The 13,701-nt window shown below is 43.2% G+C and overlaps 1 protein-coding gene across 1 annotated transcript in view; it reads right to left on the bottom strand.

Moving 5' to 3' along the window:
* The window catches only part of LOC139160082 (zinc finger protein 585A-like), a 36,061-nt gene extending 23,358 nt beyond the window's left edge, over positions 1–12,703 (bottom strand). The window contains exons 1-2 of the mRNA XM_070737616.1: positions 12,645–12,703; positions 3,404–5,618 (exon numbers count right to left, since the gene is read on the bottom strand). Of these exons, the coding sequence (XP_070593717.1) occupies positions 3,404–4,952 (1,549 nt within the window). The 5' untranslated portion in view covers positions 4,953–5,618; positions 12,645–12,703. The remainder of the gene's footprint in view (positions 1–3,403; positions 5,619–12,644) is intronic.
* Between the last annotated feature and the right edge of the window lie 998 nt (positions 12,704–13,701).

Consider the following 13,701-nt stretch of genomic DNA (forward strand, 5'->3'; position numbering starts at 1 on the left):
TGTAACATCCCCTTATAAATACAGTCAATCATCAATCATCCCTCCTGAAATTTATACCGCTGTCTCATTTCTGGGTACTTCTCCTGTCTTTCCCCCTTTTCTCTCTCATGTTTCTCATTTCTCTCTCTTCCTCCCTTTTTCCCTCATTCCTTCTCCCTTTCACTTCTCCTCTTTTTCCATCCCTGTCTCTCTCCCCCCCTTATGTGTGTGTATGTATACACACTCCAACCATTTCCAAAACCAGGTGAGGGCTGGGGTTTAATTCTCTTTTATTCTTTTCAAAAACAGGTGAGGGCTGGGGTTTTTTTCTTATTATTTGGGTGCTTTTTACCATATGCTTCAAGAATCACCTCTCTCTCTCTCTTGTTTCTCTCTCCTCTCATTCTCTGCCTCAATCATTTTCTCATTTCTCCTCCCCTTTTTGTTCTCATTTCTCTCTCTCTCTCCTTTCCTCTTCCTGTCTCTCTTGCTATCTTTTTTTCTCTCTCTCTCTTGCTTTCTTTCAGTATCTCTTGCTATCTCTTTTTCTCTCTTGCTTTTCTTCTCTCGTGCTTTTTCTTGTTCTTTCTCTCTCTCTGTTGCTCTCTCTCATTCTCTTATTTTCTCTCTCTCTCTCTTTTCTTTCTCTCTCTCTTAGTCTCTCTCTCTCTTGTTCTCTCTTATTTTCTTTCTCTCTCTTTCATGCTTTCTCTCTCTTGTTCTTTATCACTCTCTCTCTCTCTCTCTGTTGCTCTCTCTCGTTCTCTCTCTTCCTTTCTTCTCTGTGGAGGCCAGCGAAGGTTTCCCTTAGTTTGAATGTTCCGAGCAAGCAGCCCCTTTACTGACAGCCCGGGACAGGACTGTGAGAGGGGTGGGCGTTCCCACAGCGCTTGGAGCGGCTAGCGGCCGGATCGCCAGCGCCGCTGCAGCCACCGCTGTGGAAGAAGCCGCACCCCAAAAAAGCTTGAGAGAAGGAAGGATCGGGCTGGCGGGGACAGCCACAAGTGGAAGCCTCAGCCCTGGAGCCCCCTCGCGCCCATGGCTTCTCGTCGATGTCTCTGCCTGCCCGATCCGCTGGAGTGCTAATAGCAGCGGCGGGCAGGAGCCCCCCCCCGCTATTCCCGCCGCCGCCACCGCTATTAGCACTCCCGCGGATCGGGCAGGCAGAGGCATCGATGAGAAGCCATGGGTGCGAGGGGGCTCCAGGGCTGAGGCTTCCACTTGCAGGCCCCCCCCCTATTCCCGCCGCCGCCGCTATTAGCACTCTCGATGCCATTGCCACCATGGGGAGGCAGGGGCAGCCGCGGCTCCCTTTACTCCTACTGCCGCACCTCCCTGCCCCTGCCTCCCCACGGTGCCTCCGGCCAAACGCGCCTCTGGCTTCTCCGCCCTGCCCCATTGCCCGCCCACTCTCCTCCGCCGCCGCCTCCTGCCTTGGGGCGAGGAGTCCGGGACTGTGTGGCTTTGCGCCATGAAGAGAAAATGGCAGCAGGGAAAAGTCGGCCGTTTTCTCTTCATGGCGCAAAGCCACACAGTCCCGGACTCCCGGCCAAACGCGCCCCTGGCTTCTCCCCCCTGCCCCATTGCCCGCCCGATCCGCCCACTCTCCTCCGCCGCCTCTCGCCGCGGCACACCTGACGGTGTGTCGCGGCACACCAGTGTGCCGCGGCACACCAGTTGGGAAACGCTGTTCTAGAACACCACCGCCAAACAGATGGAACATTTGCAACGGAGGAAGGGGCGAAGCGAGGAGGAAGTCAAGTTTGCAGCTGCAGCCGCCGGGCTTTAGTAACAGGAAAAAACACCAGTAAAAGCCGACGGATGAAGCATTTGCTCCTCTCTGTCCCCCACCCCACTAAGTCAGGCAGCCCTCATTCCTTCCCCCACTCCCCCAAGAAATAGAAGTCGCTCCCTTCTGTGTCAACGGACCAATTACCTCCTGTAGTTCATAGGACTCCTGGCAGGTGACGGCTTGAGGTGTGGGAGCAGCAGCCGGGGCGGTGCAGCAGCTGGCGCTGGCTGAGGCTGCTGGACATGAATGGGCAAGTTGCTCTGTTTAGCCATGATGCTGCCGTAACTCGCTCACAAGCGGCAACCTTCGGTGTATAAGATGCACCCACTTTTGACACAATTTTCAAAGGTAAAAAGCTGTGTCCTATATACCAAAAAATACGGTACATACCTCTGTTTTCCCCGAAATAAGACCCTATTTTATTTTATTTTAGATTAATAATAATAATAATAATAATAATAATAATAATAATAATAATAATAATTTATTAGATTTGTATGCCGTCCCTCTCCGAAGACTCACAACAATGATAAAAACAGTATTATAGTGAAACAAATCTAATATTAAAAAGAAATATCTAAAACCCTATCATATTAAAACCAGACAACATATACATACCAAACATAAAATATAAAGAGCCTGGGGGAAAGGTGTCTCAAATCCCCCATGCCTGGCGGTATAGGTGGGTCTTGAGTAGTTTACGAAAGACAAGGAGGGTGGGGGAAGTTCTAATCTCCGGGGGGAGTTGATTCCAGAGGGCCGGGGCCGCCACAGAGAAGGCTCTTCCCCCGGGGCCCGCCAGACGACACTGTTTAGTCGACAGGACCCGGAGAAGGCCAACTCTGTGGTACCTTATCGGTCGCTGGGATTCGTGCGGTAGCAGGCAGTTCCGGAGGTACTCTGGTCCAATGCCATGTAGGGCTTTAAAGGTCATAAACAACACTTTGAATTGTGACTGGAAATTGTGATCCCAACATAAGTAGTAGGTTTTCGTTTTAGGGCATGTCTTACCCGCTTACCTTAGGACCATTACAGCTAGGCCGCACCTGACACGAGTCGGATTTCTCCTGCAGCTGCTAATTGCCAGATACTATGTAGCTTCTCGCGAAGCCCATGCAAGCTGTGTCTAAACTGTTCCACAACTGAATAAAATACTTTTAACTTCTGGAGGATTTTCTCTTTTTTTCTTTTTCTTAACGTAATAATGTTTTAAAAAGCTATTTTTAGCTATCAGATTCCTTTTGGCTAAATACCTCTAAGTACACTAACAAAGGAAATACAAGCATTCACTAAATTCATCATTCTCTAAACTCAGTTCAAAGATTTCTGTATGGTATGAGTCCTCTGGTGTATAGCTAGGTAGGAATTCTGACTGAAAATTTTGCTACAGATTGTGCATCCAAATGGTTCCTTCTCCTGTGTGAATCCTCTGGTGTACCACCAGGTGCGAATTATCACTAAAACTTTTCCCTCAGATAGGACATTCAAGGGGTTTCTCTCCTGTGTGAGTCCTCTGAGGTGTCATTAGGCTGGAATTATCACTAAAGTTTTTCCCACAGATTGGACATTAAAATGGTTTCTCTCCTGTGTGAGTCCTCCGGTGTCTCACGAGGTTGGAACGCAGACTAAAGCTTTTCCCACAATCAGGACATTCAAAGGGTTTCTCTCCTGTGTGAGTCCTCTGGTGTATCACCAGGTTTGAATTCTGACTAAAACTTTTCCCACAATCAGGACATTCAAAGGGTTTCTCTCCTGTGTGAATCCTCTGGTGTATCACTAGGTCGGAATTCTGAGTGAAACGTTTCCCACAATGAGGACATTCAAAGGGTTTATCTCCTGTGTGAATCCTTTGGTGTATCACTAGGTAGGAATTCTGACTGAAACTTTTCCCACAATCAGGACATTCAAAGGGTTTCTCTCCTGTGTGAGTCCTCTGGTGTATCACCAGATTGGAAATCAGATTAAAACTTTTCCCACAGATAGGACATTCAAAGGGTTTCTCTCCTGTGTGAGTCCTCTGGTGTCTCACCAGGCTGGAATTCAGAGTAAAGCTTTTCCCACAGATATGACATTCAAATGGTTTCTCGCCTGTGTGAATTCTCTGGTGTGTTACCACTCTGGAATTATCACTAAACCTTTTCTCACAGATAGGACATTCAAAGGGTTTCTCTCCTGTGTGAGTCCTCCGGTGTCTCACCAGTGTAGAACTGAGACTAAATTTTTTACCACAATCATGACATTCAAAAGGTTTCTCTCTTGTGTGAGTCCTTTGGTGTATCACCAGGTTTGAATTTTGAATGAAATGTTTCCCACAATCATGACATTCAAAGGGTTTCTCTCCCGTGTGAGTCCTCTGGTGTATCACTAGGTAGGAATTCTGACTAAAACCTTTCCCACAATCAGGACATTCAAAGGGTTTCTCTCTTGTGTGAGTCCTCTGGTGTGTCACCAAGTTTGAATTCAGACTGAAACTTTTCCCACAATCAGGACACTCAAAGGGTTTCTCTCCTGTATGAGTCCTCTGGTGTATCACTAGGTAGGAATTCTGACTAAAACATTTCCCACAATCAGGACATTCAAAGGGTTTTTCTTTTGTGTGAGTCCTCTGGTGTATCACCAGGTTTGAATTCTGACTGAAACCTTTCCCACAATCAGGACATTCAAAGGGTTTTTCTCCTGTGTGAGTCCTCTGGTGTTTCACCAGGTTTGAATTCTGACTGAAACTTTTCCCACAATCAGGACATTCAAAAGGTTTCTCTCCTGTGTGAGTCCTCTGGTGTGTCACCAGACTGGAATTATCACTAAAGCTTTTCCCACAAATAGGACATTCAAAAGGTTTTTCTCCTGTGTGAGTCCTCTGGTGTATCACTAAGTGCGAATTTTGACTGTAACATTTCCCACAGATGATACATTCAAAGGGTTTCTCTCCTGTGTGTCTCCTCTGGTGTCTCACCAGGCTGGAATTATCACGAAAAACTTTCCTACAGATAGGACATTCAAAGGATTTTTCTCCTGTGTGAGTCCTCTGGTGTATTACTAGGTAGGAATTCTGACTGTAACGCTTCCAACAGTCAGGACATTCAAAGGGTTTCTCTCCTGTGCATATGGTTTTGTGTCTCAGGAGGTGGGAATTTCTAATGAAATCTTTCCCACAATCTTGATACTGATAAGGTTCTTCCATGGAGTGAATCCTTTGACGTATTACCAGGCGAGAATTATGACTGAAACTTCTCCCACAGTCCAGATATTGAACAGGTTTCTCTCCTTGATGATTCCTCTGATCTATCACCAACTGGGAATTATAATTGAAAGTTTCCCAATGATCAAGACATTCAAAGCATTTATCTCCTATGTGAGCCTTCTGGTGTATCACCGCGCTGGAATCGTGACTTTTCCATAGTTAGGACATTCAAAATGTTTCTCTTCTGTGTGAGTTCCCTGGTGTCTCATAAGATGTAAATGTTATTGAAGCTGTTGCCACAAGCTGGACACTCACCAGTGAATTGACTCCAACCCTTTCATTCAAGCTGTTTTCTTCCTCATAGGGAGGAGCCTGCATTACTGTCTGCTCTATGTAACTTTAGTATTGACCTTTTATTTTCCACGGAGTTCCAGATATTTCTCTCTTTTGCCGAATGAAAAATAATCTCCTTTCACTTTTCATGTAATGTATCCTTGAGTTCTGCATAATCTGCTTATTTTTTCTTGCTGCTGGAGAACGAGTAGCATTCTATGGTTTTCTGAAGGAAATGGAAAACATTTTGATTTCTGGCTAGATTTTCTTCCCTTTTCAATGTTGCATGTTATTTACAGTTGTCCAGAGTGCTCTTATTGCCATCCTCTTTGTCTATAAGATTCAAAGAAAAGAGTAACTTTAATTATATATGAAATGGTTAGAAGATTTGAAAAAAGAAGAAAAAAGTATATATTACAATGAAAAAGCTCACATATCCCAATACTAGAACAATCACTTGCATTTCATATGACAAATGGAGTACTACAGAGATCCATGTTCAAATATTAATTGAATCAAATTCAGTTATTTAGTTGGGTCAATTGCAAATTCTTCGCAATACAAAGTGTTATCATCATATATATTTTGAAGTGCTAGAGATATGTTATATAATTGCAGATATATGCATAGAGAGAAAAATCTCTACCCATCCTCGAATACAGCTCATCTTTTTGGAACCCGTATTGCATCTCAGACATTAACACCCTTGAAAATGTCCAAAGATACTTCACTAGAAGAGCCCTTCACTCCTCCACTCGAAATAGAATACCCAATGAGACTAGACTTTCAATCCTGGGCCTAGAAAGTTTAGAACTAAGACGCCTTAAACAAGATCTAAGTATTGCCCACAAGATCATATGCTGCAACGTCCTGCCTGTCGGCGACTACTTCAGCTTCAACCACAACAACACAAGAGCACACAACAGATATAAACTTAATATTAACCGCTCCAAACTTGACTGTAAAAAATATGACTTCAGTAACCGAGCTGTCGAAGCGTGGAACTCATTACCGGACTCCATAGTGTCATCCCCAAACCCCCAACACTTTACCCTTAGATTATCTACGGTTGACCTATCCAGATTCCTAAGAGGTCAGTAAGGGGCGAGTATAAGTGCACTAGAGTGCCTTCCGACCCCTGTCCTATTGCTCTCCTATATCTCCTATACCTTTCTTCTATTCCTATATCTCTTCTTCTATTCTTTCATTGATATATTCTATTACTATACCTTCTTTTCTATTCTTTCTTAGATATATTTTACTATGAGTATCTTCTCTATAACCTTCATCATGTATTTTACTATGTGTATATAGATATATACCCACTAAAACCCTCATTGTGTATTGGAATAAATGAATGAATGAATGAATGAATAAACAAACAAACAAACAAACAAACAAACAAATCTACACATGTATAAATGGAGAAATTCTATGTCTTTCATGCCTGACAAAATGTACAAAATGGTTACAGTCGAACCTTCTGAGTTAAATTTAGAGATGTGGGGGCTTTAACTGATGAAATGATGCCGAAAGCTTGTGCAAGATTTGAAGCACCGCTTTTCCTCCGCTGCAAATAAGAGTAGAAAATACTGTCTATATTGCTCTGGTGACATCCTCACTCAGATTGTCTGTACTTAACCTACCACAATGGGAACTGATATCTGTGTCGCTAATCAGTTCAATCATTAAGTATGATGCCACATGGCAGTGCCAACTTGCATCTGTTCCTATGGAGTTGTTAAGGGAATTATTGTGGGTTGTTAAAGGCAATTTCATATGACTGCGACTTGCAATTTCCTGCCAGTCTATCCACTGATTTTGCTTATCAGAATCTAGCTGGGAAGATCACAAATGGGGATCATGAGTGTGGGATGCTGCAGCCATTATAAATGGTGATTTGAGGCACTCTTTTTCCTGCACCTTCCAAACCACAGTCAGTCCTGAAGTGCGGACACTGAACAAGTGCTGGGTTTAGCATTAATTTTGTGGACCAGGTGCACGTCTCCTTCTACTGTATCATAGTAACTTTGAAGGCTTAGGGAAGAAGTGGCGAGGACTTCCTGTGCAACTAAAGATGCCAAAAGGTCTTCAATAGTTATTTTTTAGAAGTGACAGGCAGGAGAGACACAGCAGAGCTAGTTAATTTATTAGAAACATAGAAGACTAATGGCAGAAAAAGACCTCATGGTCCATCTAGTCTGCCCTTATACTATTTTCTGTATTTTATCTTAGGATGGATATATGTTTCTCCCAGACATGTTTAAATTCAGTTACTGTGGATTTATCAACCATGTCTGCTGGAAGTTTGTTCCAAGGATCCACTACTCTTTCAATAATAATAATAATAATAATAATAATAATAATAATAATAATAATAATAATAATTATTATTATTATTATTATTATTATTATTATTATTATTATTATTATTATTATTTATTGGATTTGTATGCCGCCCCTTTCCGCAGAATCGGGGCGGCTGACAACAGTAACAAAACAGTATAATCCAATACTAAAACCAGTTAAAACCCATTATATAAAAACCAATCATACATACAGACATACCATGCATAAAATTTTAAAGGCCTAGGGGGAAAGTGTATCTCAATTCCCCCATGCCTGGCGGCAGAGGTGGGTTTTAAGCAGCTTACGAAAGGCAAGGAGGGTGGGGGCAATTCTAATCTCTGGGGGGAGTTGGTTCCAGAGGGCCGGGGCCGCCACAGAGAAGGCTCTTCCCCTGGGTCTCGCCAAACAACATTGTTTGGTTGAAGGGACCCGGAGAAGATCCACTCTGTGGGACCTAACTGGTCGCTGGGATTCGTGCAGCAGAAGGCGGTCCCTGAGGTAATCTGGTCCGGTGCCATGAAGGGCTTTATAGGTCATAACCAACACTTTGAATTGTGACCGGAAACTGATCGGCAACCAATGCAGACTGCGGAGTGTTGGTGTGACATGGGCATATTTGGGAAAGCCCATGATTGCTCTCGCAGCTGCATTCTGCATAATCTGAAGTTTCCAAACACTGATTTGCATATATCTTCAGACAAAAAGAAAAAATAGCCAAACCTACCAAAAACATAACTGTAAAAGGTAGACAATATACAAATTGAAAAAGGCAAGAAAATGGTAAGATAACACCTGTCCATTCTAGATGAGTTCTAACTACCAGGACCAGATTTGAAAGAGCCAGCAGATGCTATCTCAGAACCATTGAACCAGATCTTTCAAAGATCTTTCAAATATCTTCACGCAACAAGGAACTACCAGTGGATGGGAAAAGAGCTGATGTAGTTCCCATCTTCAAAAAAGGGTGGTGGTGGAAATGGATCCATAACACTAATGTCCTCGGAGAGTGGCGGCATATAAATCCAATTAATAAATAAAATAAATAAATAAAGGCAAATTACCCTAACATCACTACCTGAGAAGATCCTGGAAAAGATAACGAAACAAAAGATCTTGCAAACACCTAGAAGCAAAAGTAACAAAAAAAGCTTCTTCCAACATGTTAGAAACAAGAAAAAAGTCAAGGAAACATTTGGTTCATTGCAGGGAGAAAGTGGCAAGAAGGTGGACAAGCAACAGAGAGAAAGCAGAGTTGCTCAACACGTTTTTTGCATCTGTCTTTACACAAAGGGAAAAAACAGTCCAACCTATCAAAAACACCATCACAAAAAACATATTAGGAACAGAAGGTAAAATAGGGAAGAAAATGGTGAAGGAATCCCTGCCTTCCCTAGACAAGGGATAGGCAAAGTTGGCTCTTCTATGACATATGGACTTCAACTCCCAGAATTCCTGAGCTAGCATGATTGGCTCAGGAATTCTGGGAGTTGTAGCCCACAGGTCATAGAAGAGCCAACCTTGCCTACCCCTGCCGTGGATGAATTCAAATCACCAGGATTTGATTACCAGCCTGACCTCAATACCAGGGAAGATTTTTGAAAAAATAATCGTGCAATGAATTAACGAACACCTAGAAACAAACAAAGTAACAACCAAATGCCAACATGGATTTGTCAAAAACAGATCATGCCAGACTAATCTGACAGTATTCTTTGACAAAGTGACAAAATTAGTGGACCAAGGAATGCTGTCAATGTGGTTTACTTGGACTTCAGTAAGGCTTTTTGACAAAGTAGACCACAACCTACTACTAAACAAAGTAGAAAAATGTGGGATGGGCAGCAGGACCACCAGATGGATTCAAAACTGGCTAACCAACTGCACCCAACGTATAGTGTGCAACAGAACTACATCTACATGGAGGAATGTATGAAGTGGAATACCTCAAGGCTCTGTTTTAGGCCCAGTATTCTGCAATATCTTCATCAATGACTTGGATAAGGGGATCGATGGGGAACTTATCAAATTTGCAGATGACATCAAACTGGCAGGAATATTTATTTATTTATTTATTAATCAGATTTGTATGCCACCCCTCTCCGCAGACTCGGGGCGGCTCACAGCAATAATAGTACAATGTAAACAAATCTAATATTTAAGTTTAAGTTAATTTAAAACCCCAATTTAAAAACCAATCATACATACTAGCATACCATGCATAAATTTTATAAGCCTAGGGGGAGGGAAAGTATCAATTCCCCCATGCCTGACGACAGAGGTGGGTTTTAAGGAGCTTACGAAAGGCTAGGAGGGTGGGGGCAACTCTGATATCCGGGGGGAGTTGGTTCCAAAGGGTCGGGGCCGCCACAGAGAAGGCTCTTCCCCTGGGTCCCGCCAAACGACATTGTTTAGTTGACGGGACCCGGAGAAGGCCAACTCTGTGAGACCTAACTGGTCACTGGGATTCGTGCGGCAGAAGGCGGTCTCGGAGATATTCTGGTCCGATGGCATGAAGGGCTTTATAGGTCATAACCAACACTTTGAATTGTGACCGGAAACTGATCGGCAACCAATGCAGACTGCGGAGTGTTGGTGTGACATGGGCGTATTTAGGAAAGCCCATGATAGCTCTTGCAGCTGCATTCTGCACGATCTGAAGTTTCCTAACACTTTTCAAAGGTAGCCCCATGCAGAGAGCGTTACAGTAGTTGAGCCTCAAGGTGATGAGGGCATGAGTGACTGTGAGCAGTGACTCCCGGTCCAAATAGGGCCGCAACTGGTGCACCAGGCGAACCTGGGGAAACGTCCCCCTCGCCACAGCTGAAAGATGTTTCTCTAATGTGAGCTGTGGATCGAGGAGGACGCCCAAGTTGCGAACCTTCTCTGAGGGGGTTAGTGATTTCCCCCCCCCCCAGGGTAATGGACGGACAGATGGAATTGTCCTTGGGAGGCAAAACCCACAACCACTCCATCTTATCAGGGTTGAGTTTGAGTCTGTTGACACCCATCCAGACTCCAACAGCCTCCAGGCACCGGCACATCACTTCCACTGCTTCGCTGACTGGACAAGGGGTGGAGATGTAAAGCTGGGTATCATCTGCATATTGATGATACCTCACCCCATGCCCTTGGATGATCTCACCCAGCAGTTTCATGTAGATATTAAATAGTAGGGGGGAGAGGACCGACCCCTGAGGCACCCCACAAGGGAGTAACCTAGAGTTCGACCTCTGACCCCCCACTAACACCTACTGCGACCGCCCGGAGAGGTAGTAGGAGAACCACTGAAGAACAGTGCCTCCCACTCCCAACCCCTCCAGCCGGCGCAGAAGGATACCATGGTCAATGGTATCGAAAGCCGCTGAGAGGTCAAGAAGCACCAGAACAGAGGATAAACCCCTGTTCCGGGCCCGCCAGAGATCATCCATCAGCGCGACCAAAGCAGTTTCCATGCTGTAGCCGGGCCTGAATCCAGACTGTTGAGGGCCTAGATAACAGGCAACACTCCAGAAGATAGGCGCAAAATCTTGACAAATGTGAACAATGGGTGCTATGTAACAAAATAAAATTATAGGGTGAAAAAAGTAAGGTTCTACATTTAGGCAAGAAAAACAAAATGCTCCAGTTATATGTCCATACCTTTTCCCAAGTATTTAAGTCTATCTCTTTGTTTAGATTTCTACACCAGCTAATCATATTGTCCTTTAACGTCCATTCTGTATTTTTACAATTAGTTAAAAATTTATGTTTTTCCAATTAACTAGTTTTAATTTGTTGTTAATAATTTACCTAGAATGTTATTGTCCTTTCTAAATATATATGTTATTTTGTCTTTATAAAACCTAGACTTTATCTGTGTATATTGCCCCCAATCTATAACAATACCTGTCTCCAACAAGTCCTGGTTCGTTTTTAAATTCCACTTATTATCTAATAGGTCTTTGTATTTCCAGATCTTGCCTTCTTGCATTAAGTTTGCATGTAATATTCTAATTTTCTGAGATGGGGGATTTGGAGTTTTCATGAACTATACCTCATAGTCATCACAATTATGACAAATCATGGCTTGAACTATCTTGCCTTCCATGTTATGAATATCTCTCATCTATTAAATTTCAGCTTTTAAGTTACCTTACTGAAATAAATGAACATTTGCACATTATAATTTTTTGAGTTTCACCTGTATTAGGAGGCTGGAGATTAAAATATAAAGAAGGGTTGCAGGAGTTGGGTATGTCTAGTCTAGGGAAAAGAAAGACTAGGGGTGACAGGATATCAGTGTTCCAACACTTGAGGAATTGCTACAAAGGTGTGTGTGGGAGGAGGGCTGTCAACCTATTCTCCAAAGCAGTGTTTCCCAACCTTGGCAACTTGAAGTTATTTGGACTTCAACTCCCAGAATTCCCCAGGCAGAGAATGCTGGCTGGGGAATTCTGGGAGTTGAAGTCCAAATATCTTCAAGTTGCCAAGGTTGGGAAACACTGCCCCAAAGCACCTGAAGGCAGGACAAGAAACTGGATGGAAACTAATCAGGGAGAGAAGCAACTTAGGACTAAAGAGAAATTTCCTGACACTGAGAACAATGAAGCAGTGAAACGGTTTGCCTTCAGAAGTTGTGGGGGCTCCATCGCTGGATGATTTTAAGCAGAGACTGGGTAGCCATTTGTCTGAAATGATATTGGTTCTCCTGCTTGACCAGGGCGTCTCAATAAAAGACTTGCAAGGTCCCTCCCAGCTCTGTCACCAACCCCCAGTGATGGAGCACCCACAACCTCTGCAGGGAAGCCATTCCCAAAGAATCAGCCTTAACTTGAAAGAGGCTTTTAAAATCTTCCCACCAGCAGAATATTGCAGCCACCAGTTTCACAGTGTGGGTTTAATTTGGGCAGGAGGGGAACCTATAGCAGCTGACATGCTTCAACCCAGCTGCTTCTCTCCTTCCAGGCCGTAGAGTAAAAACAAACAACCCGATTTGCTCGCGGACTCTCCTCCCACCTGCCCTCAACTCACCTTCCAGCTGCTGCTTCGATCCCGGGAAGAAGAAAAAAGCAACTCTGCATGCCACCGAAATCCGGAAGAGGAAGTTCGGCTGTTCCAAAAGTGCTTTGTGAAAAGGCAACTGGAGTTCTACTCTTTCCTCGTCCTCCAACCTTTCTAGCAATACAGTACTCAGTGGTTTTAACTCCTTTAAGATCAACCAGAGGTACTATACGCTCTCTAAGCAGAAGTGTTGCTTGTTTGATCACCATCTCAAATCGGAGACCGAAAACCATGCTTCTGCAGTTTCTACCTAAGGTGTTTGCAACATGTTTCCACTAATTATTGTCCCTACTTTATCTCATATATCTTTTCTTCCTTTCCTATATCTTCTCCTCTATTTTTATATCTTTTCTTCTATTCTTTTCTTTATATATATTACTACATATCTATTCTCTTCAATATGTATTATGTATTGGACAAATAAATAAATAAATAAAAATTAAAATTAAATGCTATCAAGTTGGTTTGAGCAATGTATTTTAGCCTCTATGCCCTTAATCATCTTTGCTGCTCTTCTCTGCACTCTTTCCAGAGTCTCAACATCTTTTTTTTACATCCTGGTCACAAAAACTTGATGCAGTATTCCAAGTGTGGCCTCACCATGACATTATAAAGTGGTATAAACACTTCACATGATCTTGATTCTCTCCCTGCTTATGCAGCCTAGAATTTCTTTGGCTTTTTTGGAAACTGCTGCACACTACAGGCTCATATTTAAATGATTGTCTACTACATATATGCTAGCAACTGGTAGCAGGCAAGCCAGATGTGTTGCATCCAGGCCACACCCACCGCAGGTCGACAAAGGCAAAAAAAAGTTGTAATACATTACAATACATCACATGATATGATCAAATGTGACATCTGTGGTTTACTAGAACGCCGCAGTTAGCTACTCACAGTTAACTACTCTTTCTAAATGTATTTTATATGCATTTCTAAAATTTAGAAATATAATTCTGTATTTTAAAAAATGACTTTGCTTCTCAAAAGGTCAGATAAGGGAATCACGTAACTCCAGGACATT

The sequence above is a fragment of the Erythrolamprus reginae genome, chromosome 2 (genome assembly GCF_031021105.1).
Source record: "Erythrolamprus reginae isolate rEryReg1 chromosome 2, rEryReg1.hap1, whole genome shotgun sequence".
In the NCBI taxonomy this organism is placed as follows: domain Eukaryota; kingdom Metazoa; phylum Chordata; class Lepidosauria; order Squamata; family Dipsadidae; genus Erythrolamprus; species Erythrolamprus reginae.